We start from the raw sequence: 25,732 nt of genomic DNA, 5'->3' as shown, positions 1-25,732 counted from the left end.
AGCTATGTGTTGGCATATTGGTGTGGAAGAGGAAAATAGGTTTTCTATTATAGTTTCTAAACATAAATGGTTTTCTGTTATAGGAACTATTACATAGAGTATTGCACCCAATTGTGAAATTGGCTTATATGGAAGTACAGTACTATCTAATGCCCCAAAATTTGAAATTTTTGATTTTTATTTACAATAAACCGTAGAATCACTGGAAAAATGATTGTCACCATGGAAGTTTTGGCAATTTTAATTTACTATCAGAAAGAAAGGAAAGCACAGTTGCGTGAAGCTCTACCAAGAATTAAGATAAAGATACTCTGGTTCCTTTATAAGGCATGAATAGTTTATACCGGCTGCAAAATCAAGCCAGTGAAGTTTGTACGATATTAACTGCTACTTCATAAGCTATTCCTTTCAACAAGTGAAATTGAACTCAATCTGCACAAAGGGTATCACAATAACCTCTGGGTACTGCAGCCAGGGGATAATACGGGAAATGAAACAAGATTTTTTGTTTTTTGCCTTTAGGTCTGTCAGTAAAGATGGTTTTAAAAGAAATCCCAACGGAATCTTTGACTCGTCCTCTGTCACGCAATGAAATAGTTGGTTTAATTTTTCGTCTGACAATATTTGGTGCAGTAACGTACTACACAATCAAATGGATGGTAGATGCCATTGATCCAACAAGAAAACAAAAAATGGAAGCACAGAAGCAGGTTGGTTTCTTTTATAATTTATAACACAGAACAATATGATAACATTTTAGAATATTTTAGCCTTTCCTCTGTTCATTCTTTAAAGTTGTTTGGAGACTGGAGCGTGAGAGATTTGATGTCTTCATAAACGAGAGGATGTGGATACTCATTGGTTTGAATCTTGTATCAGTTGTGAATTGACTATGGTGTTGCCTACAGTCAATTGATGGATATGTTTTTAGATTAAAAAAATAAGTTGGGAGAGAGATTTCAGAAACCTAAATGACCAGAAACACACTCAGCAAATTGGATGTGAAATGTTGCCATGGCAATTTAAAATGTATAATGTTGTCACAAAAGAGTAACCAAAAGCACAATGACAGGAACTATGTACCCTGTGCAAAATATTTAATAGTTTACTGTATTCATCACAGGTCATTTATTTTGTTCATGCCATACTTTGCTTTAATATTTCAAATCACAATTTCCCTCTCTTTCTCTCTTTCCCCCCCCCCCCCCCCCCGCCCCCCGCCCCCCAATTTTGGCAGGGACTATCATGGGTAGTGTGCTGTGAATAATCTTCATTAAGTTTATCTCCTATCATAAGGTGACTAATAGTCACATTGAAAATTCTCCCCAGTGTGGTGACTAATTTACTGAAATAATCTCTTGTAAAAGTAGATTGGCCAACAAGGGGCAAATTTATCAGCTGTTAAGTAGTTCCTGGCCTTGTGGCAACTGTTGGCAATGGCCACCCCCCACCCCATTCATGGCATCCTTTTTCTTGGATGCAAACATGACTGAAACCTATAGTGCCATGTAGGTGAGAGCTTACTGGTTTATTGAGCAGTTAAGCAACCAGTTGACCTCATTGGATGAAACTGTGACAAATATGGAGCACAGTTACAGATCCTTTATCTGAAAGTAAAACAGGTTCCTTGGTATCGACTCACCAAGAATGCAAGTGAGGAAATAGATTTTCATACATTCATGGCATGTGGGCATTGTTGATGAAGCCGACAATTACTGCCCATATCTAATTACTCTTGGGAACGTGGTGGTGAGTTGCCTTCTTGAACTGCTGCAGTCCATGTGGTGACTGTACACCCACAGTGCTGGTGGGGGGGTGGTGCTGCAAGTGGTAGTTCCAGGTTTTTAACCTAGCAACGATGAAGAAATGGCAATGTATTTCCAAATCAGCTTGGTGTGTTACTTGGAAGAGAACTTGCAGGTGGTGGTGGTGGTGTTCCCATGTGCCTGCTGCCTTTGGCCTTCTAGTTGTAAGACATCTCAGGTTTGGGAGGTGCTGTCAAAGAATACTTGGAGAGTTGCTCCAGTGCACCTTGTAGATGGTACACAGTGCTTCAACAGTGCACTGATGGTGGAGGGGGTAAATGTTTAAGGTGGTGTGTGGGGTTCCCAGTCAAGCAGGCTGTGATGTCCTGGATGATATCTAGTTTCTTGAGTGTTGTTGGAGCTGTGCTCATCCAGGCAAATGCAGAGTGTTCCATCACACTCCTGACTTGTGCCTTGTGGATGGTGGAAAGGCATTGGGGAGTCAGGAGGTGAGAATATCCAGCCTCTGACCTGCTCTTGTAGCCACAGTATTTACCTGACTGGTTCAGTTAAGTTTCTGGTCAATTGTGACTCCCTAAAAGATGTTGATAGTGGTGTGTTAGGCAGTGGTAATGGCAATGAGGTTATGGGGAGATGGTTATATTCTCTCTTGTTGGAGGCGGTCATTTCTTGCTACTTGTGCGGTGCAAAGTTGCTTGCCTCTTAGGCCAAAACTGAATGTTTGTGTTTTGCTGCATGGGAGCCCAGATTTCTTCATTATCTGAGGAGTTGTGAATGGAACTGAACACTGCAATCATCAGAAAACATCCTCGCTTCTTGACCTTATGATGAAGGGAAGGACATAGATGAAGCAGCTGAAGATGGTTGATCCTAGGACACTGCCCTGCAGAACTCCTGCATCATTGTCCCTGGGATTAAGATGATTGGCCTTCAGCAACCACAACTATCTTCCTTTGTGTTAGTTGTGACTGCAGCCAGTGGAGAATTTGTCCCTGATTCCCATGGACTTCAATTTTACTAGGTCTCCTCGATGTCAAATTCGGTCAAATGCTGCCTTGTTGTCAAGGCCAGTTATTCTCACCTCATCTCTATAATTCAGTTCTTTTGGCAATGTTTGGACCAAGGCTGTAATATAGCCTAGTGGGCATGACAGATCCCAAATTGAGCATCAGTTATTGGTGAGTAAGTGCCACTTATAACCTGCTTATAACACTGTCAGTGACCCCTTCCATCACTTTGCTGATGATTGAGGGTAGATTGAGTGATAATTGGCCAGATTGGATTTGTCCTGCTTTTTGTGGATTGGGCGTACGTGGACAACTTTCCACGTTGTCAGGTAGGTGCTGGTATTGTAGCTGTACTGGAGCAGTGTGGCTAGTACTGGAGTACAAATCTTCAGTACTACAGCTGGGATGTTGTCAGGGCCCATAGCCTTTGCTGTAACGAATGCTCTCAGCTGCTGCTAGATATCACATGGAGTGAATCGAATTATCTGGACACTGGCATCTATGATGGTGGGGATCACAGGAGGAGGCCAAGATGGATTATCCACTTGTGACTGCAGATGGTTGCAAATGCTTCATCCTGGTCTTTTGCACTCGGGTACTGGACTTGGCCATCATTGAGGATTGGGATGTTCATGGACCCTTCTCCTCCTGTCAGCTTACTTGTCCTGCACCATTCATGACTGGATGTGACTGGACTGCAGAGCTTTGATCTGATCTGTGGATTGCTGTTACTATTGAGAGTAAGTTCAAGTTGTTAAATGCTTATTCTACATGTTAAAAAGAATGTTTGTGTCTGAGTGTTTTTAGATTAGATTAGAGATACAGCACTGAAACAGGCCCTTCGGCCCACCGAGTCTGTGCCGACCATCAACCACCCATTTATACTAATCCTACACTAATCCCATATTCCTACCAAACATCCCCACCTGTCCCTATATTTCCCTACCACCTACCTATACTAGTGACAATTTATAATGGCCAATTTACCTATCAACCTGCAAGTCTTTTGGCTTGTGGGAGGAAACCGGAGCACCCGAAGAAAACCCACGCAGACACAGGGAGAACTTGCAAACTCCACACAGGCAGTACCCAGAATCGAACCCGGGTCCCTGGGGCTGTGAGGCTGCGGTGCTAACCACTGCGCCACTGTGCCGCCCTATATATGTTATAGAAGGTACAGAAGACATTTTGTTTGTTCTGTGCACATCACTGGATGCTTACCTCGAGAGCAAGGTCAGTGAAAACACCTTGGAAGTCATGGGGAGTTGAGACCCATCTATGATGTTGATCCTAGATATGAGAGCCAAAAGATCAGGAGTAAAGAAAGGTCGGAAAAAAATGTAACCACAATCTTCCACGCTCCACAAAACTTTCAAGAAGCTAATTCATTGTACTGGCCTGATTGGTGAATGAATGTATGCTCCCACATTACACCTTGTGGCCCATCTCCATGAGCTGCCAGATCCCAGTGCTATGTCACATTTACAGTGAACAGTTGCTTCCTCTTCCTGATATGATTTGTCATCTTCATAATTTGTTTAACCAAGATAACAAAATGAAGCTTGTTCTTTTAGGATTAATCTCTGCACTGTAGTTTACTCTGGAGACTATTCTCATTGGGTGTGGATAGGTTGTAAATCGAGATAAAAGTTGCCTTGACGTTTGTACTTAAATATGTGAGATTAATTATAATTTTTCAAAGCATTTTGAGTGCAGCTATAGGTATATTAATATCTATAGTTGGTGAGCCTGTTAAGTGGTTCAGCATTTTATGTTTCATATTATATCTAATTGTTAAGCCCCTTAAATTCAGAATTCATTCTCATTCTTCTCCAGGGATGCAAATTTTTGATCTCGCTTACTACATTGTGCAATGTCTTTATCATTTGGAATAGAGCACAGGGTATAGTAAACTAACAAGGTACATGTATATTGGGGGCAGTCAGACTATTGCCAATGATGGAGTGCTGCACTGTAACAGGGATCTTTCAGGTGAGATGTTAAGCACCTGCAAGGATGGATGCAAACAATACCATGACACTGTTGGGAGAAAAGCAGGGGGAGTTCTTGTGTCCTGGCCACCATTTATCGGTCAGCCAACACGATCAAAAGCAGACTCAAATGGTTATTTGTCTCAGTGCTATGTGCATATTCCAATCGTGACTAAACATCAGAAAGTCCTCCATTGTCCAGATGCCCTGAAGGTATAATATCTTTGCTGTGAACACAAATGCACAGCTCCTTTAGTATAGTTTCTGTTTTGCTCTTAATCTTGCAAGAATTGGTTGTTTAAAAGGAAGGCATATTTATATTGCATCATGTCTCTTCTCAGCAATGTCTGAGTGTGTCAAATGCAATTAAATTACTTTGAAACACAATAAGTTACAATATTTGCAAATATTTTACCAAGTACGTGATTCCAAAAACAGCAATGAAATAAATGACCTATAATTGTTTTTTATGATGTTGGTTGATGCATGTATGCTAGGAAAGACACTGGGAAAATTCTCTGCTCTTTTTGCACTGTAGTATTTTTCATAGGCTGCTTTTGCTGACAATGCAACCACTAGGTGGCGCAGTGCTTGCACATGTGCAAATGCAGCCTCATGTATTGAAACATCACTGTCTGTGATGTCTCAGGCAGCTGCCAATAGTAAAGATGGCGCTGCTCAATTTTTAACAAAAACAAATGAAACCCAAGTTCGCACAGTAGCTGTAATCGCTGCCTCCATGCCAGCCCCAACAGTACCCCGCTCCCTCCTGCCATTGCCGCTGCCAACTGCGGCATCTGCTCCCTGCCTTGCCACTTCTCCCCCCCCCCCCACCCCCTCAGCCACTCATTCCCCGCATCACCACCTGCCCCCACCTGTGGGCCACTCGCTCCCAGCCTCACTGCTTCATCCTCTCTGCTTTGCTCCCATCTCCCTCCCCTCCCCTGCCAATCTTGTCTCTCTCGGTCTCTCGTTCTCTCTCTCTCTCTGTCTCCCTCCCCCGCTCATCCCCTCTTCCCCTGTGCAGGGAGGAGAGGCAGCGATTGTGGGAAGAAACTGGGAGACGAAGCGGAAGTGAGCGGCCAAGGGAGGGGAAATGGTGAGGGGGGCGGGGGGGGGGAGGTGGGTGGTGAAGCGGGGAACAAGTGGCCAAGGAAGGAGAAGTGGTGAGGTGGGGAGTGAGCGACGAACAGTTGTTGCAGTACACCATGACTTTTTGGGCGCATGTGCGAATCAGCCTGACAGGCCAGGTGCTGACATAAGATGTGCATGTGTAGCACCATATTGACAGCAAGAGTCAGTTCTATGCATGTGCGAATCTGGGAGCGCACTGATAACGTCGCCGCTGGGGTGTGTTGTCAGGAGTCACTTTGTTTTTCATAAACACTGAAGTATTGAAACAGTCAGTCAGGGCATTGATTTAACATGTTATCTGTAGAATGGGTTGAATAGCAATCCCTCAGTACTGCATTGGAGTGTTGAAGAAAGAACTTGCATTTAATATAGCACCTTTCATGACCAGAGGAAGTTTCAGTGCTTGACAACCACTGGTGTACTTTTAAGTGTAATCATTGTTGTAATGTAGAGATATGTGATTGCCAATTTGTGCATAGCAATGATCCACAAACAGCAGTGAGATAAGTGATCAGAAAATCTGGGTTTGGGCTGCTGATTGAGGTATAAACATTCGTTTGGATACTGGGAACAACTCCCTTCTCTTCAAGTAATGCCATGGGATCTCTTATGTCCACCTGAGAGTGTGTCAGTTTAATGTCTCATCCAAAAGTCAACTCCTCCAGCAATGCAGCACCACCCCCCGCCCCCACCCTCAGTCCTGTACTGCACTTTCAGCCAAGATTATGTACCCAAGTCCTGCAATGAGACTTGAACCAACAACAATATTGAATGAATTCGGAGTGCAACTGAGCTTCACTAAAAAGCTAATTCAATGTAAATGTAACCCAAAACTTCTCAGTTTCCTTATTATCACACAGCTAGTTCACAACTCTGACTCTGACCTACTTTGACTAAACTATCTGTAGCTTTATCATTACTGCTTTGACCTCTTCCATTGCTTTATTCCTGCAGTTTTATTAATATTTTACAGCTAGTTCAGATATGTAGTTCTGTGAATCCCTTAGCATTCACACTATTAAAAAATGCAGGATTGCAAGATAGTGCTTTTAATGATGCAGTGTCTTTTCCTGTATTTCCATATCAGAGTGCTGTTCAGTACACTTCAAATGTTTAACTGCAAAGGGCACAGCTTTCATTATTTTGATAAAATCTAACTGGAGCAGAAGTAATAATTCATTATTTTTTCCCTTTTGTCAATTGGGTCTCCATACACCACACACTGCATTTCTGTCCACGGTTCAAGGATCTCCATTGGGACCTGGCTTTTCAAGGCTGATGAGCTGTACTGTATCAAGTCAGTCTTCCTCATAGTCTCCACTAATATTGATTTGGATCTGGCTGCTGGAAGCTGGTCAAGGCAATGAGTTCCATGGAATATTGATTTTTTTTTTAAATTTGAAGGAGTAGAAGTCTCAAAGGTGGAAATTTAAACTAGTTCTGTTGGAGCTTGAAATTATGAAGAAAGACTTGCAGAACAGAAATATTGGACAAAAGATTGATTAGAGACATGATCCAGGTTTTTAAAATGCTGAAATGGGATGAATGATTTAGAGGCAGCCTGATTATTTAGATTGTGAGTGCAAACTGGAGGACATAAATACTCTAATTTATACTCAACTTCAAATAATGAGTAATATTTCCCACGAATTGTGACCATATAAAATCCAGCTTAGTGAATTTTTTCCCTGAAGATCAAAATAGGTTGAGATGAAGAAGGATCCTCATCTCATCTGGTCTTACTCTTCCAGAATACCAAGTCTATTATATTTCCATTGCAATGTACAACTGTTTCTGGTGTCCTGGTTCTAGCACCCCTCTTTGGCAAATTGTTCTATCTGTTGACCAGCCTCATTGTTTTAAAAAAAAAAAGTCTTGTCACATGTCCTAAACTTGTTGTTCTTAATCCTGAGCCATCTTATCCTGCTGCCTTGGTATATCTGAAAGTTTTCTGTGTCCTAAGTTTTTATAAGTTGTATTTATTTATTTATTCAAGGTTCCCTCTGAGGTGTCTCTCCAAGTCACTCTCATAGTTCACTCCTGTCATCCTGGAGATCAGTCTTCTTGCTCTCTTCAGCATTGTTATTTGGACTTGGGTAGCTTCATATCTGTACAAACAGAAATGTACACAGACTGCAATGACTTTTGGAAGTTTGAATTCAATTAGTTTGTCCAAACAACTCAGCATTTTGTTTGCTTTGTTTATTTCCATTTTGACAGATGGGAGATGTTCCAAGATATCAAGATTCAGCATTTTAATTTATGGGATTTTGTTGTAGCTAGCATTGTAGGAACATTATGATTTGCTTACTCTGAGCATAGACTGACCAATTGGAACACACATGATTCCTCACTCAGAGCTATGTAAAATCCAATTTTGATTAAAGCTCTGTAACTACAAGTTGTCTGATCTGGGTACAAGTTTAGCATGGCTTTCCCAGCTCGCTAGTTCTTTTCTGGCCTATTCTGGTAAGAAGTGGGGAAAGGCAAATTCAGGATTCGTATGTCTTTCTCACTTATGTGTCATCTTATTGTTTTGGAAGAAACTTGGGGAGATTATGTGAGGTATTATCTCGTGAAATCTGTTTGTAATTACTTGTTTCAATTTTACTTCACTAAGGAGGTAGCCCTTCTTGTCCAGGATGAGTTGTCTGTTTTAAACTTCAGTAGCCAGGTACAGGCCTTGTAAACTCTCTTTGTGCCTTCTCTTTGACCCCACTGCCCTTGCAAACTATCATGCCATCTCCAGCCTCCCTTTCCTCTCCAAAGTCCTTGAATGTGTTGTCACCTCCCAAATCCGTTCCCATCTTTCCCGGAATTCCATGTTTGAATCCCTCAAATCAGGTTTCCACCCCTGCCACAATACCGAAACAGCTCTTATCGAAGTCACAAATGACATCCTGTGTGAATGTGACAAAGGTAAACTTTCCGTCCTCATCCTTCCCGATCACACCATCTTCTTCCAACGTCTCTCCACTGTCGTCCATCTGGGTAGGACTAGTCTTTCCTGGTTCCCTTCTTATCTATCTAATCTTAGCCACAGAATGACTTGTAATGGCTTCTCTTCCTGTTCCCGCACTATTATCTCTGGTGTCCCCCATGGATCTATCCTTGGCTCCCTCCTATTTTTTGTCTACATGCTGCCCCTCGGTGACACCATCCAAAATCACGGTTAGTTTTCATATGTATGCTGCCGCACTTGGCTCTACCTCACCACCACTTCTCGCGACTCCTCCGCTGTTGCTAAATTATCAGACTGCTTATCCGACATCTAGTACTGATTGAGCAGAAATTTTCCTCCAATTAAATATTGGGAGGACTGAAGCCATTGTTTTTGGTCCCTGTTTCAAACACTGTTCCCTAGCTACTGACTCCATCCCTCTTCCTGGCAACAGTCTGAGATTAAGCCGGTCTGTTTGCAACCTTGGTGTCAAATATGACCTGAAAATGAGCTTCCGACCTCATATTTGTGCTATTACTAAGATTGACTGTCTCAGCTCATTTGCTGAAACCCTCATTCATGCCTTTGTTACCTCTAGACTTGACTATTCCAATGCACTCCTGCTGGTCTTCCACATTCTATTTTCCATAAACTTGAGGTCATCCAAACCTCTGCTGTCCACGTCTTAACTCGCACCAAGTCGTGTTCCCTTATCCATGTGCTTACTGACAGACATTGGCTCCCAGTCAAGCAATGTCTTAACTTTAACATTTTCATCTTTGTTTTCGAATCCCTCCATGGTCTCCCCCCTCCCTGTCTTTGTAATCTGTTCCATCCCCACAACCTTCTGAGATATCTGCACTCCACTAATTATCTCTTGTGCATCACTGACTTTAATCGCTCTACCATTGGTGGCTGCACCTTCAGTTGTCTAGACCCCAAGCTCTGGAATACCCTCCCTACACCTCTCCGCCTCTCCACATTGCTTTCTTCCTTTAAGACACTTCTTAAAAACCTACCTTTTTTGACCAAGCTATTGGTTATCTGACCTATCTTTTGAGGCTTGGTGTCATATGTTTTATAATGCTCCTGTAAAGCGCCTTGCAATGTTGGGATGTTTCATTATGTTGAAGGTCCTCTATAAATATAAATTGTTGTAAATCTTAGTATTTAATGCCACCTCTTAAGACCAGGGTAATTCCAGGTCATGCATCACTTTCCTGTATTAGAAACCAGAGAAGTTCCAGCATTATTTATCACCTCCCCCCCCCCCCCCCCCCCAAACCATCCAAACATGCCTAAATGGCCAAATATGTCTTGCATATTGTTCATAAACCAGTAAAATGCAGTCTTAAGAGGTCAATGCTGGAATACGATAAGAAAATAATCCCCTGCAGATGATGTCACATCTATGATAAAGGGAAATATTTCTGAAGTTTATTTCTCCAGGCTTGTGGTATTTAGTGGGTTGCTAATGCATTTTAATGAAAAAAATATTATATTTCTTTATTGTATTTTCCTGCTATTTTCTTATTTTCCTTCAACTGGACCTGCCTCCTCCAGGCTTTAGCCTTCAGGGGGACAGTAGTCTAGGAAATGTAGATGTGGACATCCACAGCCTCTGACATGGTGAAATGGCATTGACAATGAGAAATGTATTTCTGTAGGGTAGGATTGGGTTTGCTAGTGTTTCCTTGTCATTTTATTTCACAAATGGAGCTGTGCAGGTGCAAAGAACACTATCTGCCCTTGTCGCCTGCAAGTCTTCTGATAAAAATAGGTATTTGAGAACAAAGTGATTCCTGACAATGCAGCGGCCCGCTGACGTCATCAGAGCGCTCCAAGCTGTGCACATGCAAAAACGGTCTCCTGCGCTCTGAGATGCTGCGCATGCGCAGCCAACATCTTGCCTTGCCAGGACTAACTAGCACATGTGCAGGAAAACGCTAACTGGCGAATGCGCAGAAAAATGCTTGCTGCACTCCGGCCACTTGCCTCCCCCCCCCCCCCCCCACCACCACCACCACTACCACCTCCCACTCTACGGCTGCTCGCTTCCTGCTGCTCCCTGCTCTTCTTTCCCCCACCCCCTTTTTAAAAAATTTGTTAATAGGATGTGAGCATTGCTGGCAAGACTAGCATTTGTTTTCCGTTCTGAATTGGCCTCGAGAAAGTGGTGGTGAGCCGCCTTGTTGAACCACTGTAGCCATTTGATACGCCTACAACGCTGTTAGGAAGAGTTATTGACTCAGCGACAGTGAAGAAATAGTGATATAGTCAGGATGGTGTGTGGCTTGGAGAGGAGCTTGCAGGTGGTGGTGTTCCCATGCATCCGCTGCCCTTGTCCTTCCAATTGGTGCAGGTCGGGGGTTTGGAAGGTGCTGGTGAAGGAGGCTTGGCGAGTTGCTGTATGCGTCTTTGTAGATGATACACAATGCTGCTACTGTGCGGCAGTGGTGGAGGGAGTGAATGTTTAAGGTGGTGGATTGGGGTATCGATTGACAATGTTGAAGATGCTGGTTCCTTCAGTTAACCAGGACTTGCTTCAGAGTTAATAGAGAGCAGGTGATGCTCATTGCAGTGTGTATTTAAGGGATGGGTTCTTCCCCAGTCAGAGAGTTACTTCTGGACAGAGAGTTAGTCCAGAAGGGAAGAGTAGAAACTGGTATAAAAACAAGAAATGCTGGAAATACTCATCAGGTCTGACAGCATCTGTGGAGAGCAAAGCAGAGTTAACATTTCAGGTCAGTGACCCTTCGTCAGAACTGATGAACTTCAGCCAGTTCTGATGAAGGGTCACTGACCTGAAATGTTAACTCTGCTTCGCTCTCCACAGATGCTGCCAGACTTGCTGAGTATTTCAAGCCTTTCTTGTTTTTATTTCAGATTTCCAACATCTGCAGTATTTTGCATTTATTTTAGTAGAAACTGGTATTTGTACTAAACTGTGGATCATAGGCTGTCTCCTGCTTCCCGATTTTGGTGAATGGATATTTGCCAATTGAACAACGACCAAGTGGGCTGCTTTGTCTGGGATGGTGTCGAGCTTCTTGAGTGTTGTTGGAACTGCACTCATCCAGGCTAGTGGAGAGTATTCTGTTGCACTCCTGACTTGTGCCTTGTAGATGGTGGACAGGCTTTGGGGAGTCAGGAGGTGAGTTACTTGCTACAGAATTCCCATTTGCTGACCTGCTCTTGTAGTCACATTATTTATATGGTTGGTCCAGTTCAGTTTCTGGTCAATGGTAACCCTCAGGATGTTCATGCAGTATTTTACAGGTTCCAGTTTACCCCTCATACCATGTCCAAGTGACCATTATTCATATGTAAACTTTGACGATGAGTGCCAGCAAGCTATTTGACTACGAATGACACCACAGCGCAATTCAGTTCTGCCACCACCCAGTATTTGCCCACATCAATTCCACAAAGGGTTACTATAGCAGTCTTCAACAAGAGGGAGGAGGAAAACCTGGCTGATTTTCTCCTCCCTAACTTGGCCCAATGAGGCCAATTTTAGTGTCCTAACACCACACTAGCTGAGGTTAGGGAACTGTACACAGCCTGTTGATTGAACTTTTAACTTTCCTGATTCAGGTACTGACTGAGCCACTCGGAGAGCTTGTAATATTTATTTTGAATGAAGCTGACTTGATAACATAGTGTTTGTGTTTTATTTTATGTTTCAGCGCCAATGGAAGCTTTGTATGAACCTTTTATACTTTCAGATGAATTAAAACCAGAGTTCAAACAGCACAGTACTTGTCACAAGAAACTCATTTAAATCAAAGTTTTGAAGAAAGTAAGATTACTTTTAAAGGACCTGTTCGCGGGTCTAAATATTTTTTACATATTGATCAAACTTAATCCTAATTTGCAAACTTTTCAAGCAGTTCCTGCAAGTCCAGTCGTGGTTTGTATATTTGGGTTGTACATTCTTGAATGGCTTGTCGTTGAGTGGCAAGTACATGGTACTGAGCATTTCACGTATTCTCCTGTACGTTCCACCCACATTTAGCAATATCAGAGTGAGAATATGATCCTCTAGTCTACCATGTTGAACCTATTCTCCTGGGGTGTTTTTGTTTTCTGTGTAAGTCGCACACCACCTTGGTGGATTTAAAGGAGAATGTAAATATTTAGAAAAACATGGAGACCTAGTGTGTCACTTTATTAGTCGTCGATTAAAGCTGAGCAGATTTTTGCTTCCAAGATCATGTTTAGAATTCCTATATCTGTAAGAGATGCTATGGAATTTGAGTCACTTTGTACTTTCTGCTCTAAGCACCTTGGGACAGTTTACTCCATTTAAAGGTGCTGTATGAATGCAAGTTGTTCTGGAATTGACGAATATATATTCCACGAGACTGGTTCAGGTATGTGACTTGCTGTTCAGTTACATCATTTAACCTTGATTTTCATTAAATTTATTTGTTATATTTTGATCGATTGCATTCAGTAAGGAGTAAAGTATATGCATTTTGAAATAAAATGTAACAATGCATGTTCCTATCAAACGGAACGTACAGCTTACAGTTCTTGATACTTAATGCAGTTGAAATGTAAGAGAGTAAGTTAGGATTGAAGTGCAGCTGTGGGACTGTCCTTGTTTTCTGTTTATATTTTAGATTAATTATTAATTAACTTGCAGGCAGAAAGACTAATGAAGCAGATTGGTGTAAAAAATGTCAAGCTTTCAGAATATGAGATGAACATTGCAGCCCATCTCGTGGACCCCTTGAGTATGCAAGTAAGTCGTGTTTTAATTGTCTTTGTTCTTACTGTCTTGGAGAATAAAATGTGGATAGAGTAAAACTATTAATCCTTATATTAGTTATGCACTGTTGCAATTGACAGAGTGGAAATCTCATTAGAGGCAACTTGCCTAATATAAAATTCCATTTTCCTTTGGCTCACAAATTAAATGAATTTATCCCCTACCATTGAAGGGGATACCACATGGTTCTTGTCTTGCTCCACCTAGTACTAGATGGCCAGAGTTGGGAGGGTGCTATACTGGGTGTCATGGACACAACACCTGTCTTTTTTTTCAGCAGTATGTAACTCAGCTTTTTCCCTGAATTGAAGTACAATTCAAATTTGGGAACAACTGATATTCTTCAGTAATATCTTTTGACATACTATTAAACTGCATGTAACTGCACTTCATTGAAACAGCAGGTAAGCCGATCGCAGGTCTCTGTTAATGGTGCTCTGGAGCTGACTAGAAAACACAAGAACACTAGAAATAGGAACGGAAGTAGACCATATGGCCCATCAAGCCTGCTTCACCATTCAGTACAATCATGGCTGATCTTGGGCTTCAGTTGCACTTTCCTGCCTGCTTCCCATATCCCTTGATTCCCTGTGAGACCAAAAATCTATCTATCCCGGCCTTAAATGTATTCAACGATGGAGCATCCACATCTTCTGGGTACAGAATTCCAAAGATTCACAATCCTTTGAGGGAAGTAATTTCTCCTCATCTCCTGAATGATTGGCCACTTATCCTGAGATTGTGTCTGCATTCTAGATTCCCCGACCAGCCAAAACAATCTCTCAGCTTCTACCCTATCAACCCCTTTCAGAATCTTGTATGTCTCACTTATGTCACCTATCATTCTTCTAAACTCCAGAGAATATAGGCTCAATTTACTCAGCCTCTCATCATAGGACAACCCCCTCATCCCAGGGACCAACTTAGTAAATCTTCACTGCACAGCCTCCAGTGCAATTATATCCTTTCTTAAATGTGGAGACCAAAACTGCGCACAGTATACCAGGTGCGGTCTCACCAAAGCCCTGTACAATTTTAGTAAGACTTCTTTATTCCTGTACTCCAATCTCCTTGCAATAAAGGCCAACATGCCATTTGCTTTCATAATAGCCTGCTGCACCTGCATGTTAACTTTGTGCATTCCTTGTATGAGTACCCCCAAGTCTATCTGAACATCAACACTTAACAGTTTCGTACCTTTTAAAACATAGTGGTGCAGTGGTGCACCGCAGCCTCACAGCTCCAGCGACCCAGGTTCAGTTCTGGGTACTGCCTGTGCGGAGTTTGCAAGATCTCCCTGTGACCGCGTGGGTTTCCGCCGGGTGCTCCGGTTTCCTCCCACAGCCAAAGACTTGCGGGTTGATAGGTAAATTGCCCCTTGTGTAGGTTGGTGGTAGGAGAATTGAGGGAAGGTGGGGATGTGGTAGGGAATTTGGGATTAATGTAGGATTAGTATAAATGATGGTCAGCACAGACTGTGTGGGCCGAAGGGCCTGTTTCATTGCTGTATCTCTCTATGACTCTATATTCTGCTTCTCTATTTTTATGACCAAAGTGACCAACTTCACACATCTCTACATTATACTTCATTTGCCATCTTGTTGCCCATTTAGCCTGTCTGTATCTCTTTGCAGCCTCTCTCTGTCCTTCATGCATCTTATCTTTCCGCCGAGCTTTGTATCATCAGCAAACTTGGGTACATTACCCTCTTTCTTCATCCAAGTCATTAATATAGAGTGTAAATAGCTGAGGCCCCAGCAGTGATCCTTGTGACACCCTACTATTCACTGCCTGCCGACTTGAAAATGTTTTATTTATGCCCACTCTCTGCTTCCTGTCTGTTAACCAATCATCTGTCCACGCTAATGTATTGCCCCCAACACCATGAGCCCTTATCTTGCCTATTAATCTTTTATGTGGCACCGTTACGACTGACCACTCCAGTCAAAGCCCCCAATAAAAATATATGATTCTGATTGTGGTGGGAGAAACGCAATGTTAATTCAATCCCGTCGCTCCACAGATCGCCTAACATACCATTTAAAACTTTCCAAATTAAAGAAGGACCCAGTCAAATTGTGCCATCTATTAACCCCCAAATGAGGCTAACCAAACCAGGTGTCTTTAAATCAACAGATTAACTCTTTAATTAGAAGAACTAAATTCTTGAACACTATGAAAATATAAAAAACATTTAAAATAGAAAAAATTAGAGTCCTTGCAAATTTACAGTCCAATGTTGCTTGAAGTCCTCACAGCCATCCGATGCGGAAAAAAAGGTTCTTTTACAGTCGAACAGTCCGTAGTCTAACTCCAGCAGTAGGTGGTGCTTTCCTTCTCCAGCGAATTTCAACACTTAATGACTTCACCACTTAAACACTTTCAATAGAATCAATCTGACTTTAGAGTTTTTGAGAGATAAAAGATTAACACAGTCTAACTTCCCTTTCTTCAGTTTGAATTACCAGATATCTCTGTTTTGGCTTGACTTTTTTAGAATTTTGAGAGATACTAATTAACAGACTAAAATCCTATTCCTTCAGTTTAAATGGTTGAGAGCTCTTTTTTTCAGGTGATAAACACCACAGCTGTTTGTCTGTGTGTCCTCTGTGTCTGTGTTCTGTTAGAACAAACGGTCTTCAACTAAAAAGCCAGTTCAAAATTGAATTGTAACAGATATATCGCTTGATACTCCCACTGGCTGTATCTTTGGTAACGAGAATGCACCCTTTGAATTGCAGTCTCCAAATGGTTGTTTCTAAGGCAATGAAAATGCACCTGCTGAGGCTTGCTGGTTCTTAAAACAATACTGATCCTTTGCAAACCTTAAAGGCAAACCGCATATTCCTGGAAAAAAAAAACTACAGGACCATGACAGGCACCTTATTGAATGCCTTTTGAAAATCCAGATATACTACATCTACCAGTTCCCCTTTATCTACCCTACTAGTTACATCCTCAAAAAACTCTATCCTCAAAAAACAGGATTTCTCTTTAATAAAACCATGCTGACTTGTTCTAATCATACTGTGCTTTTTCAAGTGCAATTTTAAGACTTCTTTAATAATAGATTCCAGCATCTTCCCAATAACAGGCTAACTGGCCTCTAGTTCACTGTTTTCTCTCTACCTCCTTTCTTGAAAAGCAGTGTTACATTTGCCAACTTCCAATCTGACAGGACCATTCCTGAGTCTAAAGAATTCTGGAAAATCATAGCCAGCGCATCCACTATCTCTGCAGCTATCTCTTTTGGAACCCTAGGATGTAGGCCCTCTACCCTGGGGACTTGTCAGATTTTAGTCCCTCAAGTTTCTCCAATACTTTTTTTTGGCTGATTTGAATTTTCTTAATTTCCTCACTCTTTTTGGCCCCTAAGTTACTGCCTCTTTCTGGTATGTAACTTGTGTCTTCTACTGTGAGGACAGACACAAAATATTTGTTCAGTGCTTCTGCCATTTCCTCATTCCCCATGATGATTTCTCCAGTTTCTGCCCCTAAGGAACCAACGTCTATTTTAGCTACTCTTCACCTTTTTATGTATTTATAAAAGCTCTTAGTCTTTTTATATTTCTGGCTAGTTTACTTTCATTCTATTTTTTCCCTTTTTATCAACTTTTAGAAGGCGCAGAAGAGCTGTCTCGGGCAGCCCATCCCTTTTTAAATCTCCTCTCTGTTCATGTGGAAAGAGCTAGTCTTCATCTCTGTTAACGGCATATCCAGGGTTAGGAGCTTGCTCTTCAGAGAGTCATAAGTGTGACCTTGTTTCTTTGTGGTACAGTGGGTTCGAGCTCCTATACTTTGCTTTGCTCATACTTCTAACAAAAAAAAATTAACGTGTTTTCAACTGTTTAGTTAATTCTAAGTTTGTGGTATTTAAAATTCGTCCTCAACTGAAGTATTGCTTCCACTTCTGGGCACCGTACTTTAGAAGGCTTTGGAGAGAGTACAGAAAAATTTTATTAAAATGGTACCCGCGATGCTGGACTTCATTTACATGAATAGATTAGAGAACTGGGACTGTTCTCCTTAGAGAAGAGAAAGTTAAGAGGAAATTTGATAGAGGCATTCAAAATCATGAGGGATCTAGACAGAATAGAGAGAGAGAAAAACTGTTCCCATTGGTGGATGGGTCTGGAACCAGAGGACACAGATTTGAAGTGATTGACAAAAGAGCCAAAGGCAACTTGAAGGAATGTTTTATGCAGCTAGTGGTTCGGATCTGGAATGCACTCCCTGAAAAGGTGATGGAGGCAGATTCAATCGTGGATAAGCACCTGAAGAGAAAATATGCTGGGCTACGGGGAAAGGGCAAAGGAATGGAACCAGCTAAATTGCTGTTGCAGAGAGCTGGCACTGGTCCACAGGCCAAATGGCCGCCTCCTGTGCTGTAACCAACAATTCTATGATTCTATTCAATAACAGTAGCTGAGGATGAAAAGTCCACTTTTAATTTACTTCTGACTCTCTGATTAAATATAAGGTCAATGGTAATCCTTTAAGCAGATGCATCCTGCATTTTAATACATACTCCTTATCTGAAGCAAATCGAAATCTTAAGCAAGTATGTGTATATGAAAATTTGTACAGATAATTCCACACAAACTGACCTATAATGAAAACAGCAACTGCAAATTAAAAATTCCTAGCAGAATTTAAAAAAAACTGCAACAGAGTGTGACTCAAGCTGGTATCTTATTTTCAATAAAAAATAAAACAACTATTATATTTGCAGTCTAATGTACTATGGTAGATTTTTTTTAATGATACCTTTTTTAAAAAAAAAAGTGAATAAATTATTCCACATGCAAGTTTAAAATGCGCTCGGTGAAAAAGTATGCTTCTTTTAAATTGACCAACTTTTGAACCAAGACTATCAAATCAATTCATAGTTGGGAGAAAAGTCACATAAATTTAGAAAATATTTGCTTCTAAACCTTCCATGTAATCTACTTGCTTTTGAGTTCTGCCTTTCAGTGCAGTAAAGGGAAAAACATCATGAAAGGATAACCTGTATAAATAACGGCTGTGTTTGCTGATAACGCAACCACTAGGTGGTGCAGTACTGGCACTTGTGCAACTGTAGCCTCATGGACAGAAACATCACTGTCTGTGATGTCTCAGGCAACTGCCAGTAATAAAGATGGCGCTGCTCAACTTGACACAAAAAAATGAATTGAACCCAAACGCAAACCTTCTCACCCCTCAATGGCTGCAATCGTTGCCTCCACACCTAACCCCCAACATTACCCGCTCCCCTCGCAATTGCTGCTTCTGTTCCCTATTCCCTCCTATGATCACCGCCTCAATCACTGTATTCAGTTCCCTGCACCCGCCTTCTCGCCGCTCCCTCCCACCGCTTCAGCCTGTTCGTTGCTCCATCCCACCGCTCGCTCCTCTGCCTCACCGCCCAGAGAAGCGGTGGGGGGAGGGAACCGGCGGGATGCAGCAGTGAGGCAGGAAGGGAAGAGCAGGATGGAGCAGTGAGCAGTTGGGCGCGGGAGGCAGTGGGGAAGAGTAATGGCGATTGAGGCACTGATTGCGGGAGGGAGTGGGTTACTATTGGGGGGATGGAGGCGGCGATCGCAGTCATTGAGGAGGTGCAGCAACACTTGGACGTCATTAAGTCTGATGTCATTATGTGGTGACGTTGACGTGCGCATGCACGAGCCTGTACTGACAAGCTGGCAAATGTTCTGTCGCACTGATGACAATGGTGATTGCTCTGCGTTGTCAGGAGACACTCTGGTGGCTTCAACAAAATTGCACTTCTAAGTTTAGAATATAAGCACATGGCTTTGAAATTAAGAGTTAGAAAGCTGTCTGTTCAGTTGCAATTGCTAAATTATTCTCACTTTTGGCAAACATTAAATTAGTTCTCATTCAAACATGGTCTTTAAAACTGTTGTTTATATAGCAAAATAAAAGCGAGTCCCTGCTGTAAATTTGAGTGCTTACTGTCCTGTCAGATTCTGCTTGTAGATACCAGATAAAGAACCCTGGGTATCAAGCTTTGCTATCATCAAAAATTCTGAAATCGAGGTCTGAGCCGTGATAATTTTAATCACTTGCCCTACAGCTAATATGCTAAAATTTACAGCCTGTTAGACAAATTATGTAAATTATTTTCTTTAGTTACTTGTGCTTTGTTAAAAGTAACTCATATTTTTCTAAAGTTCTTCTATCTAATAGATCTACCAACATAATCATTCTCTGATTCAGAGGCAGTGTTTGGTTTCCTTGGAGTTGCTACAAGTTTATGCACATACAGCTGTAGACAGTGCATCAGTGGCTCTCCTTCCTCATTTGCTGTGTCGTGTATTTAGTGTTCCACTGAGAAGCACTTCTGCAGATGAGGTGCTATAAACCATAATTTGAACTGAATTTAGTGTGGAGGTTTGCCCTCTGGCCTTAACGTGATGCTTGTTAAGCTGCCTTCAATAAACAATGTGTCTAAAGATAAAAAATTATACTTTACCTGGCACTAAGCCCATATTATGTTCAATTTTTAGAATATAAAATAAGCTACTGCTGCACCATCTTGCACAAGAATGTTTTTCTAAATTTTGCCATGTAATGTCATAACAGTTGTCACGTTCCAATGCATTTGTATGCAGAAATTGCATTAAATCATGTTACTGATGCATACAAACACCACTTATTGCCAGAGTTACAGTTAGAGGACCATAGGACATCAGTGTCAACAATAAAAATAACATAAAATCATACTTTGTTTTTGAAAACCTGTCCCTTTAGAATATATTAATGTCTTTGAGTTGGTAATGCTATAAAGCCCTGAGGACTTTAAAATCAAAGGGTAAAACTGTAAGGGGAACACTGCTGCTGTTGTACTTTTGGAAGTCATGTGTTATAAACACTACAGGAGATTCACTTGTGGATTACTAACTTAAATATTATTGAACATCTGAGAATATTTAAGGCTTTTAAGTGCTATAATTGGAATTTGAAAAAATTATCTAATGCTTATTTGTACTGCTGACTGGATAGATTTGAAGTACAGCTTATGATTGTTACCAAAAAACAACTATTTTTAATAAATGGCTAATAGGAAAGTAAAGCTGCCACTGAAATTTGCCCTTGCCTATTGTTTTACTGCATTGAACATTATTTCCTTGAAACTGGAGTAATCTGTAGCATTTCCAATGTTTGTTCAGATAAGATGCTTTCATTTACTTTCAATAGGTTACCTGGGATGATGTTGCTGGCTTGGATGATGTCATTGCAGAGCTCAAAGACACCGTGTTACTGCCAATTCAAAAAAGACACCTCTTTGCAGGTTCCAGGCTGCTGCAGCCTCCAAAAGGTATGTGGGAGTCACAACATAAACAATAACTGCAGTCAGTATGTAGCTTGCCTTTGTCATCGTACTTGAAAGGCTATACAGCTAAAGATCTTTGAGTTTGAGCAAATGGCCAATCGTCCGGTTAGATGATGACAGACTCTACAACTGTATGCAGGAATTGTGCAACCCTGGTCATTCATTGCTGGATGATTGAGCTTACAGCATTGTTTGGTAGTATCGAGGATCACTGAGTGGCCCTATGTAGGGTTTGCACTGCTAACCTTATATGGAATTGTAGCTAGTAGGCTGACCTTTATGCTCTGGTTCCGGGAGGGAAAAAAACCACACAGAATTTGATATAGACTTGATGGGAAATAAGAGTCCTTGTTGACAGATGAGGCCAAAAAGCCAGAGCAGAGAGCTCTGCTGCTTGCATGAGCAGCATGAGCCAGCAAGCTGCTGGCTTGCTATTGATATCAGCATTTAGACTGAATGAGAGTTCTGATTGGTGAATGACGACACTGACTTGTACCTTCTGGTGCGTGCTGTTGATGTAAGGTTTACAGTTTGCTACAATATTGCTGTGATCATGCAAAAAGTGTCAAAGAATGCCTAACACCTGTGAGACAACCACTGAATCAAAAGTGCTATGGACACCACCAGTAAGAAATGAGGATGAGCTGAAGAAGCAGTTTTATGATTTCACTGCAACACCATCAATAAACAAGTAAGTCATCATGGTAGATTTCAGTCCATGGACTGACTAGGCTTGAGTGACACAACTGATCTCTGTTGGAAAAACTGATAATGATGGCCTCCGTCTTGTGCAAAATGTATTGAGAATGAGCGGGTCATCATAAGCTCTAATCTTGCACCAACTAGACAAGCCTTATTGACCTTGGATACGTCCATGATCCATAAACCACCATTCGAGCAGATCAGACTGCTAGCCAGATATAATTGAAGGATATAAAAATTGGATGTGGAGCAGAACGCTGGGCTGTTGGTTGTTTAAAACGCTTTACGCTATAGTTGGCAATCCAACCATATTGCAAAATTGCCTTGAAGCCTATTAGATGCTTAAATGTGGAGCGGCTTAAGAACTGAAGCAGGAGATATGCGGAACATTCAGTGCAGAGCTTTCGTCTGGTGTAGCACCTACAGATGATATCAGTAACAAGTGGCTTACACTGCAGGATGCAGTGTTTAAGGACTGACCATCATTATAGATGAAGCCGTGACAGTCACACAGTAGCCACACCATAATTACATGGATGAAATCTCCAAGGGTACCAAGGTTTATGAAGCCATTGAGGTAATGATCATTAAAGCTCCAGGACACAATGGGATTCCTGAAAATATTTACCTGGGTGGCGCTAATTGACTCTTCAAAACCATCTGGGAAGTTGGCACCATCCCAAAGGACCTAATCTCAGAAGCAGAAAGGAGAAGCAACTGCTGAAAATATTGTGGAATTTTGCTGCTTTTGATAATGAGTGCTTCTCCATGGCCTGCTTGAAAATGCCATTGAATCAATCTTCCTCAAGGCCCAACATGACTAAAGGCCTGCTCGGGTCTGCAAAAAAAAAAACTCCCGAGCCTGACACAACCACATCTGACCCGGCCTGAGTCCTTCCATTTTTTCCCACACGTGACCTGACCCGACCCGACTGTCAGATAACTTACCTTCCTTTTTCACTTTATTGCTTATCTGCACAAGCTTAAAATAACTGTAACAAAACCACCATTCTAGTCCAAAAATTAAATTAACATTGGAGCCATTTACCTGTGATAGAGCGTGTCTGACCCGGCCTGGCCCGACCCAAGCCCTAATGCCAGACCCGGAAGTGCTGCCCAACCCGACCCCGACACATATCGTCTGGTCCCGTCGGGTCGGGTAGCAGGCCTTTAAATGTGACCTTCAATAAATTGCACCACTATTGACATGTTTTTCTTCATTTGACAGTGAGGAGCGACCCAGTCTTTGCTATTCTGATGAAATGTTTTGATACTGTCAGTCAAATGGGCATATGCAAAGTTTTTAGTCCACATTGTATGTCAGTTCCATGATGAAATGTTTAGTGGAGTGTGTTGATTGAGTCCTAGCTGAGTGTTTTGCCATCACCAGTGAAGTAAAACTGAAGTGTGTGCTTGCACCTAACTCTTCAAAGCTGTGTTTGATGATGCAACAAGACTTCGATGTAGATGTTCACATATATTTGCACATATCTGGGTGTTCTTCAACCTGTATAAATGCTTTCAACCAGCAGCAACCACTTAAAGAATTACTGTAAGTAAAATTCAATGCTGTGCATTTAGACATCCTGTCTGGATTTTGTAGTAATGTTTTTCAAAATGCCTAGTCATTTTATGTGTGACTGAGGCTTTTAACGGATTGTGCAGCTACCAATAAAGGAATTCAAATCCATAATCTAATATGGGCAAAATACATTTTTGGTACAGTAGTACTGAATGAAGTGATGTCTCCCATTCACTTATCTTGCTGATAGGTTGTAAAGTGCTTTACTAATCTGGACAATGAAACATAGAAATTTATGGCACAGAAGACAGCCATTTGGTCCATTTTGTCTGTGCCAGAAAAAAGACATCTTTGTGTTTTGAAGAATGAAAAGTATCTTTGGAATCAGCATGGGATGTATTCTACAACAGAATTGTTGTCATCACCACCCTTCCATCATGATATGAGCCTGACCTGTTAGCAGTCACATTCAGTAGCCCCATTAACAATCCACTATGATTAGTTTCACCTCCACCCTTGAAGTTCTTGGTGTGCATCAAGGGGCAGGCCACAATTATCAAGTGCAAGATCTTCGAGAGTGTTAGAACCACCAACATTGAGGGCATGTTGATAGTAGCACAGCTGCATGGAAAATTACAGAATTATAAAAATGATCCCATGCACCAATCTGGAACTTAAGGGGGGGTGGAAGCAGGGTGAGCAACAAAAGAGATAATAGACACAAACGGCCTGAAGCTGTGCAATATCATTGCCAAGAATGGGGAAAGTCTCCTGGTTCAATCATACAAGCTGGTGAGTAGCAATATGTGTCAGTGTCAGCCAGTGTAAGCACCAGCACATAGATTCCCTGAAGGAGAAGCAGCAGCTGGCTGTTTGGCTCAGTGAAATGTGTGGAAAAGCTAGTAGGCCTCTTTCCTACTGGTCTTAATAGTCATCAAAACTGATTCCCTTTCCAACAACTTGCATTTTTATAGTGCCTTTAACTTAAATTGTCAAACAATTTTACAAGGAGCCGCATGAGATATCAGGGGAGATGGCCTAAAGCTTGTTCAAAAATGCAAGTTTTGAGGAACATCTTTAAAAGAGGAGAGAGAGGCAGAGAGGTTTGGTGAGGGAATTCCAGAGCTTGGGACCTAGGCAATGAAGGCTTGATTAAAATCGGGGTGCTCAAAAGGCCAGATTTGGAGGGTAATCCTCAGGTACAAAGGATCAGAAGTACTAGACTTCCCAGTTTTTGCACCAACATGATACATTTATATTGGGATTAGTTGATGAGCAGTGGGAGGATGCTTGGGTGGAGCATAAATGTTGGCACAGAGGTTGAAGAGATGACAAAAGTAGTGGGCAAAGGAATGTCTGTTATTTATGTGAACTTCCAGAAAGCATTTGATAAAAGACTGCTAGCTGAAGTAGAAGCTCATAGAAATGAAAGTGAATTGTAGAACTGGTTAGGAAATTGTCTGAGCGTAAGGAGACAGTGTAGGGATAACAGATAGGTATTCTATTTGGCAGGATGTGACGAGTGGTGTCCTGCAGGGATATGTGTTGGAGCCTCAACTATTTGGTCGATTCATTAACAACTTAGATAATGAGATGGAAAGCCACATATCCATGTTTTCTGATGACATAGTTAAGCAGTATTGCAAGCAGTGTGGATGGAAGTGTAAAATTAGATATAAATGGATTAAGTAAATGGGCAAAACCAATGTTCCCTCTAAGCTGTGCAGACGCGCAGCACAGTGGCTCAGTGGTTAGCACTGCAGCCTCACAGCTCCAGCGACCCGGGTTCAATTCTGGGTACTGCCTGTGTGGAGTTTGCAAGTTCTCTCTGTGTCTGCATGGGTTTCCTCCGGGTGCTCCGGTTTCCTCCCACATGCCAAAGACTTGCAGTTTGATAGGTTAATTGGCCATTATAAATTGCCCCTAGTATAGGTAGGTGGTAGGGAAATATAGGGACAGGTGGGGATGTGGTCGGAATATGGAATTAGTGTAGGATTAGTATAAATGGGTGGTTGATGGTCGGCACAGACTCGGTGGGCCGAAGGGCCTGTTTCAGTGCTGTATCTCTAAAAATAAAACTAAAAACTAAACCCAGAAGTTCCTACACAGGTCAAGTACAAGTTGGCCAGTTTAAGCTACCGCTGCGTGGCTGTGCAAAAATTTAAAGGGCCGTGCACTTAAATGAATAGGCCATGCAGAACAAAGAAAATTTAGAGGGAATTTTGGGCCAAACTCTGGTAAATGGATTGCATTATAGACAAATATGAGGTCACTCACTTTGGACCGTAAATGGATAGAGCCGGGTACTTTCTAAACAGTGAAAAGCTAGAAACAGTGGAGGTCCAAAGAGACTTGGGGTCCAGATTTTTAGTTTAGTTTAGAGATACAGCACTGAAACAGGCCCTTCGGCCCACCGAGTCTGTGCCGACCATCAACCACCCATTTATACTAATCCTACACTAATTCCATATTCCTACCACATCCCCAACTGTCCCTATATTTCCCGACCACCTACCTATACTCGGGGCAATTGCTAATGGCCAATTTACCTATCAA

At 41.8% G+C, this 25,732-nt stretch overlaps 1 protein-coding gene across 3 annotated transcripts in view; it reads left to right on the top strand.

Moving 5' to 3' along the window:
- The window catches only part of atad1b (ATPase family AAA domain containing 1b), a 57,017-nt gene that overhangs the window by 5,718 nt on the left and 25,567 nt on the right, over positions 1–25,732 (top strand). For 2 of the 3 annotated variants that reach the window (XM_068052522.1, XM_068052520.1), the window contains 3 exons: positions 523–710; positions 13,491–13,589; positions 20,817–20,937. In XM_068052522.1, the coding sequence (XP_067908623.1) occupies positions 537–710; positions 13,491–13,589; positions 20,817–20,937 (394 nt within the window). In that variant the 5' untranslated portion in view covers positions 523–536. Of the gene's footprint in view, positions 1–522; positions 711–12,528; positions 12,642–13,490; positions 13,590–20,816; positions 20,938–25,732 lie in introns of those variants that run through there. The other variant, XM_068052521.1, reaches the window with a different exon arrangement.

The sequence above is a fragment of the Heterodontus francisci genome, chromosome 20 (assembly GCF_036365525.1).
Source record: "Heterodontus francisci isolate sHetFra1 chromosome 20, sHetFra1.hap1, whole genome shotgun sequence".
NCBI classification, from domain to species: Eukaryota; Metazoa; Chordata; class Chondrichthyes; order Heterodontiformes; family Heterodontidae; genus Heterodontus; species Heterodontus francisci.
This window is presented reverse-complemented; position numbering and strand designations above follow the sequence as displayed.